At 64.4% G+C, this 6,447-nt stretch overlaps 1 protein-coding gene across 1 annotated transcript; it reads right to left on the bottom strand.

Moving 5' to 3' along the window:
* Positions 1 to 230: 230 nt before the first annotated feature.
* Positions 231 to 6,091, bottom strand: NLRP6 (NLR family pyrin domain containing 6). Its single transcript, XM_004717181.2, has 8 exons — positions 6,063 to 6,091; positions 5,114 to 5,394; positions 4,715 to 4,753; positions 2,780 to 4,547; positions 1,951 to 2,046; positions 988 to 1,158; positions 740 to 907; positions 231 to 369 (listed from the first exon to the last, which is right to left on the bottom strand). Exons 1-8 carry the CDS (start codon positions 6,089 to 6,091, stop codon positions 231 to 233), a joined length of 2,691 nt encoding a protein of 896 aa, XP_004717238.2.
* Between the last annotated feature and the right edge of the window lie 356 nt (positions 6,092 to 6,447).

Genomic DNA, 6,447 nt, shown 5'->3' with positions numbered 1-6,447 from the left:
GCACGGAGGAGTCACTGTGCATGGAGCAGACCAGTGGAGGTGCCCATTGAAGGGGCCCACACCGCCATCCTTCCAAAGACAATGGCCAGGGGCCTCAGGGGAGGAGAGCCCGGCTGGGGAGAGCCATGTCTGCCTGAGCCTCCCACCTGCCCATCCATGACTCTGTCTCCCAGCCAAGACCTCTTTGGGGATATGAGAAGCCTCTCTGCCCAGTGGTGAGCTCCAGGGCCTCAGAAGGCACTGCTGACGCTCTTGAGGGGCTCTGGGAGGTGGTCCAGCCCAGCGTGTGTGATGATCAGACCTGGCTTTGCACTCTTCACAGCCCGCAGCTCCTGCAGGGAGTCCTCACTCAGCTCCATGGAGGCCAGACTACAGCCAAGCAGAGGACAGGGGGGTGGTCAAGGGAGCTCGGACCTGGGCAGCCAAGAGGGGAGCAGGGAGGGTGAGGGGCCCAGAGCCCAGGCCCGAGGAGGGGGCCAGAAGGCAGGGGTGAGGGCAGGATGGGGGTGGGGGGTTGGGGTGGAGAGCCAAGCTGAGGCTGTGACCAAAGGGCCCAGTGGAGAGATGGCCGACCAGTTAGGGAGGCTGTCACTCTCTGAGGGAGTGTAGGGGTTGCAGGCGGGTTTCAGAGGCTGGACCTTTGTGGCTAGCCTAACAGCTGGGGTCAGCATGGTCCTTCCGGGTCACCAGTTCCCCAGGGTGGAAGGCAGCATCCCCGACATATGCCCCCTCCCCGCACCTGAGGGACTGCAGGCTGCATGCGGGGTGCTGCAGGGTGGCGCACAGGTACTTCACAGTGTCTTCTGGCAGTTGGCAGCCATGGAGGTCCAGTGTGGCCAGTGCTGGGCTCTGCTGGAGCAAGCTGACCACGTACTGCAGGCCTTTCTGGAGGCTGGGCTGCTGCACCCTACAGGGAGCCAGTCTCAGGAGGGGCTGTGGGCCCTTTCCGGGATCCCCCGGCTCCCACACCTCCCAGCAGGTCCTCACCTGAGCGTCTGCACTTGGCACCTGGGCCAGGCCAGCCCCTCACACAGCACCTTCAGGCCCATGTCGCTCAGACTGTTGTGCTGGAGGTCCAACTCGGTCAGGGCGGGGGCCAGCCGTAGGGCCTCGGCCAGGTCTCGGCAGACTGAGTCCGGGAGCTTGCAATGGGATAGCCTGGGAGCCAGAGCATGGGGCTCGTCTGCGGCCCTGCCACTTCAAGATTCCCCAACTGCACACCCTGCCCCACTCTTTGAGGCCCGTGCTGCCCCACACCTGCTGCCCTGGACCCACGGAGGCCCCGCCGCCCTGGGGTCCGAGTCCCTTCCTCCTCCAGGACACTGGACTGCTGGCCTTTTGACAGCCCACACAGACCTGCTGTCCACACCCTTAGGGGCTGACACCTAACCTGGCCCTTTGCTGTCGACTTCATTCGGGACTGGTCCCCTCAGTCCCCATGGCTGGCGGGCTGGGGTCTGCACGGAAGGGCTCAGGGGCTTGAACTGCTGACCTTTCAGTTAGCAGCCGAGGTTGGAAGCCCTTGGGCTCCTGTAGTCAATCCCTAGGGTCTCTGTGACTCGGCCAGCGGGGCTGGACCGGTTGTGCAGCACAGGGACCCCTGTGTGCTTGGCCCAGCGTCTGAACTGTGGACCCCTCTCTCAGACGTGGCGTCTCTGGCCCCACGTTACTGAGGAGGAACTGGAGGCTGGGGGAAGGGGGCTGACTTGCGCAGTGGCACCCGAGGTCCCAGCCCGACTGCCTGGGAACTGAACACCTTCCACCATTGTTTCCAAGAGCCCAGAGGGACCCCTTGCATATAGCAGCCTCACATTGAGAAGTGAAATACATTAAGCTTACCCCTCCCTAGAAGGTTTGGCTGCACCCTGCTTCTTCCTAGCACCAGCACCCTTCTGTCCCCAACTCCGAGTCCCCTCCCTGGTAGGCCCTGGCTGGGGCATGGCCACTCACGTCAGGCTGCTCAGACCACAGTGCGGGTCAACCATGGCCTCACATAGCGGCCTCAGCGGGGAGACTTGCCGTTGTTTCTGGCCTGATTGAGAATTCCTGGGGGAGAGAGGTAGGTGATCAGCTGCTCCCTCCCAGGCCTTCCATTCTAGAAAGGACTGGGCCCCAGGGGGAGCCAGGACACTTTAGCGGATCCTGGAACGCCCTGTCACTGCCCCCGCCCCCTGCTGCCCTCAACCAGGACCCAGAAAGATGCATGTTCTGCTCTCCATAGCACCACACGTGGGTCTGTCTCGCTCCACCTTGGCCACGAGCTCACACCGTCCTCTCACATGCTGCACACCTGCTCAGGTTAGAAAGGGCTCAGGGCGTTGCCCTGGGGTGCTGAGAGTATACTGGAGGAAAAGGGGTGTTTCTGGGGTCAGCGGTCCCAGGCCAGCTGGGGCACCAGCAGCTAAGCCTGCTGTGGGTGGAGGGAAGGGCCAGATGGGCCAAGCACCCCCCAGTGCCACGCTCTCAAAAGGCAGGGTGGAGAAGAAGGGGGAGGGGCCAGAGCCCGCACTAGAGTGTGGGCACAAGAGAGCCCCTGGGGGAGGAGCAAGGTAAATACCATCTTACACATGCTGACTAATCTGTAGCGACCAACCTCAGCCTCGGTGTGGTGACCGCTTGTGAGACAAACTATCACAGCTGATTAGGAAGTCAACAAAGCTTGGTAAGGGGCCTGGCAAAGGCATCCCTTGGGTCCCGCCAGCCCTCGGGGCGGTCCCTCGAGTGTGGACACACTCCCAGGCCCAGGTGGGCACTTGCCCCCCCTGCCCAGTGGACTCACCTGCCGCCCAGGCTGCTCTGTAGTCGCTTCACCAGGCTCTTCCTCTTCTTCTCCCGCACCACGTTCAGCCCGCACCCCCGCAGCTGCAAGGCCTGGCCGCGCGGGCAGTGCTGCACGCAGTAGCTCAGGACCGCCACATCGTTGCGGCTGAAGCGCAGGCGCTCCAGCGTCAGCTCAGGCAGGCCGTGCAGAGCCTGGCGCACGAACTCGGCCTCCTGCGTCTCATAGAGGCAGTACAGCAGCTCCAGCGGATAGTTGGCCTCCTCCTCCTCCTCCTCCTCCTCCTCCTGCTCCTCTTCGGGCTCCTCTGGCCCCTGCAGCCCCTCGGCGCCCTCGGGCGTCGCCGGGGGGCGGCCCTGCCCCAGCACCCACTGCAAGGCGTCTTGCTTCACCCGCTTGGAGACAACGCAGCCGAAGTAGCGCTCGATGTCGCCCATGCGCTCCGCGCTCAGCAGCCCGAAAAGGAAGCGCGTGGTGAGCGTCAGGTGGCCGCGCAGCTCCGTGTCACCGCGTAGGAGCGCCTCGACGCTGCCCGCCGGGACCTCGGGGCTCGCGTCCTCCTCCAGCAGGTAAGACAGCGCGGCGAAGAACTCCTGGAAGCTGTGGTCGGTGAACTGGTAGGCGACCTCGGCCTCCAGCAAGCCCGGCATCTCCTTCTGGCTGAGGAACAGCCCCTGCACGTTGGAGCCGCGCAGCTCCTGGCGCGCCAGGTCCTGCTCGGTGAACTGTGCGCGGCGGCCCAGGACGCCCTCCCGGGCCAGGCGGCACAGCTTGCGCAGCTCGCCCTGCAGCCCGGCCTCCTTGGCGGGGGGCGCCGAGCTCAGCAGGCTGATGAGGAAGAGCAGGTAGACGGACGTGGTGGTCTTGGAGGTGCGCGAGAGGTCCTGGCCGCGCTCCAGCTGGCGGCGCAGCACGGAGCACACGATCCAGCTCACGAAGGGCACGAAGCACAGCGCGAACAGCGTCTCGTTCTCCTTCACGAAGCGGTAGGCGCGCTCGGCCGTGCGCTCGTCCAGGAAGAACTTGTAGAAGTACTTCTTCTTGTCCTTGTCGGAGAAGCCCCGCACCTCGGCGCACTGCGGCGAGCGCAGGGGGCCCTGCAGCTGCGCGGGCAGGGCGGCACGCGTCGTCACCAGCAGGCGGGCCGAGGGCAGCAGAGCCTTGCTCAGCAGGGCCCCCAGCAGCCGCGCGCCGCTCACCGCCTCGAAGGGGTCACTGCAGGGCGCAGCCTCGGCGGACCCGGCCGCCAGGAGCTCGTCCGCGCCGTCCAGGATGAACAGCAACCGCTCCGGCTGCGCCAGGATCTGGCGCACCGGCGCGCGGCGGTCGGGGCACTGCTCCAGGACCAGGTCGCCCAGGCTGCGCGCACAGGCTTGCTCGAGCAGCTCGTGGCAGCACAGGAAGAAGGCGAAGTCCACCTGGCCGTGGTACAGCTTGCCCGCCGCCCAGTCGTACAGGATCTTCTTGGCCGCCATGGTCTTGCCGATGCCCGCCGGGCCCTGCAGCACTACGGTCAGGGGCCTCTCGCCCTCCTCGTCGCGGCCGAACAGCCGGTTGAAGGTGTCGGTATTGGAGCGGCGCGCACGCCGGGGCACGGGCTCCTCAGGCGGCCGCAGGTCGTCGGCCTCGGCGTAGCCGTCGGCCTCGGCGCTCTCGGGCGCGATGAGGAGCTTGGTGAAGCGCTTGGTGATCTTGACAGAGCGGGCGTTCCTCTCCTTCACCTTGGCGTGCAGCAGCAGCACGTGTGCCCTGTATGTCCTCTTGTATTCTGGGAAGCAGGGGCGGGGGGCAGGGGCACCTTGTCAGTCGCCGCCGGATCACACACCCCTCCCCGCTGTCAGCTCAGTCTGCCCAGCCTCCACCCCGAGACAAGATGTCGGGACTCGCATATGGAGTCCGGACCCTGCCACCCTGAGCGGGCCAGGCTGTACCTACCAGACACAGAGAGCTCCACCTCGGGGCCCGGGCCGAGACCTGGAAGGGAGAGCGCTGTGAGGCCTTGCCTGGTGCGCGGAGGAGGGGGCATGCCATGAGTGTCAATGTTGACTCACCAGGGGGTGACCCCCCAGTGGATTTCTGAGACTGTAACTGTTTACGGGAATAGAGAGCCCATTCTTTCTCCCTCGAAGCTGCTGGTGGTTTCGAACTGCTGACCATGAAGATGGCAGCTCAATTCATAATACCAACACCCTCAGGGCGTCTACCTAGGAGAGCTCAAGGCCCACCCCAGCCCCTGGGAGTTTGCAACCGCACTTCCCAGAGAGTGGAAAGGAAGTGTGGGCAACCAGCTGCGCCGGGGCCACCTGCCCACGCCCAGTCCCCACAGGTGCTCACACTGCAGCCGCTGCTCCTTGAGCCGAGTGGCCACATCACGCACGTCTGACCGCTTCAGGGCCTTGCGGGCCACCTCCAGCGCCGGCTCTGGCCCGTAGAATTCAACCAACCGTTCGACCAGGTCCAAGGCGTCAGCTCGCTCCAGACGGCCCCACGGGATGCTGCGGCTGCCCCCACTGGCGTCCCGCAGCTTGTGGCGGAAGCGCTTCAGCTGCTCCTGGCTCAGGTCCTCCAGTGCTGCCAGGAGCAGGTCGCGGGCCACTGCGGCGCGGTGCTCCACTCTGGGGAAAGCCACCGCATCAGCAGGAGAACCGCCTACCTGCCCCTCGGTCGGTGCGGAGAGTCTGCTTTGCCAGGGGTCCTGGCCCAGCCATGTTGGCAACCTCATCACCTCTTCTTGGTGGGTGAAGGGGGTCCCTCTCCATTGGTCGCTGGCCCAGGACTGACCAGAGTTTCCCCAGAGACTTCCCCTTTGCTTTCTCCCTTCCACATACCTGCCTGACAAATCAACCCCTAAGGCAGCAGTTCTCAACCTGTGGGTTGCGACCCCATTTGGGGGTCAAGAGTCGATGGATTCATAACAGCAAAATTATTTTATGGTTGGGGGTCACCACAACATGAGGAACTGTTTGAAAGGGTCTCGGCATTAGGAAGGCTGAGAGCCACTGCTAAGGGCACCTCCAAGAGTTCTGCCCCTCCCCCACTCTCCACGAGCTCTGCCCCCTCTTTCACCTTCTCTGGGTAGGTCCAGCCTGGGAGCCCAGGCCCAGGGCTTTGACTCTGCACCCAGAGTAGAACTTTCCTTGAGCTGAGCCTGGGGGGAGGGCCTCCAAAGTTCTGGGGGAGACCATGGACCAAGGGTATAAACTGAGGGGTCCTTGGGGGAGGAAGAGCCCAAGCCCAAGGACAGCCAAATGGTCCAGGAGGTGTCTCCTTGGGGGGCACTCACCGGGAGCAAGAGGCCGCGGGCTCCTCCATGGGGGCCTGCTCTGTGGTCAGCACTCAGGGTCAGAGGCCAGGTGGGGAGCACCAGCCACTCGCTGGGCTGGCCTGGAGGCCATGCAGCTCTGTCCTGCCTCAGGCCTGGGTTTCCTGCCCAGCCACCTAGCAAGGTGCCCAATCTCCCAAGGCGGGCCAGGGCCCAGGCTCCACCCACTCATCAGAGTGCCAGTGGTGACCTTTGATGATTTGTAGATTCCTCTATTTGGTTAAAGTTCCCTGGGAACCCATAGGTGTGGCTGTGGGTAGGCAGTGCTGCCTGGAGGAGGTGGCTGGCCCAGAACAAGGCCTTCAAAGCTTAGAGACAAGTTAGCTCTGGTGACAGGGTAGAGGAG

The sequence above is a fragment of the Echinops telfairi genome, unplaced genomic scaffold (genome assembly GCF_000313985.2).
Source record: "Echinops telfairi isolate 266 unplaced genomic scaffold, ASM31398v2 ScPeMD7_37;HRSCAF=141, whole genome shotgun sequence".
NCBI lineage: Eukaryota > Metazoa > Chordata > Mammalia > Afrosoricida > Tenrecidae > Echinops > Echinops telfairi.
The sequence above is the reverse complement of the archived record's forward strand: the minus strand, read 5'-3'. Positions and strand labels throughout refer to the sequence as shown.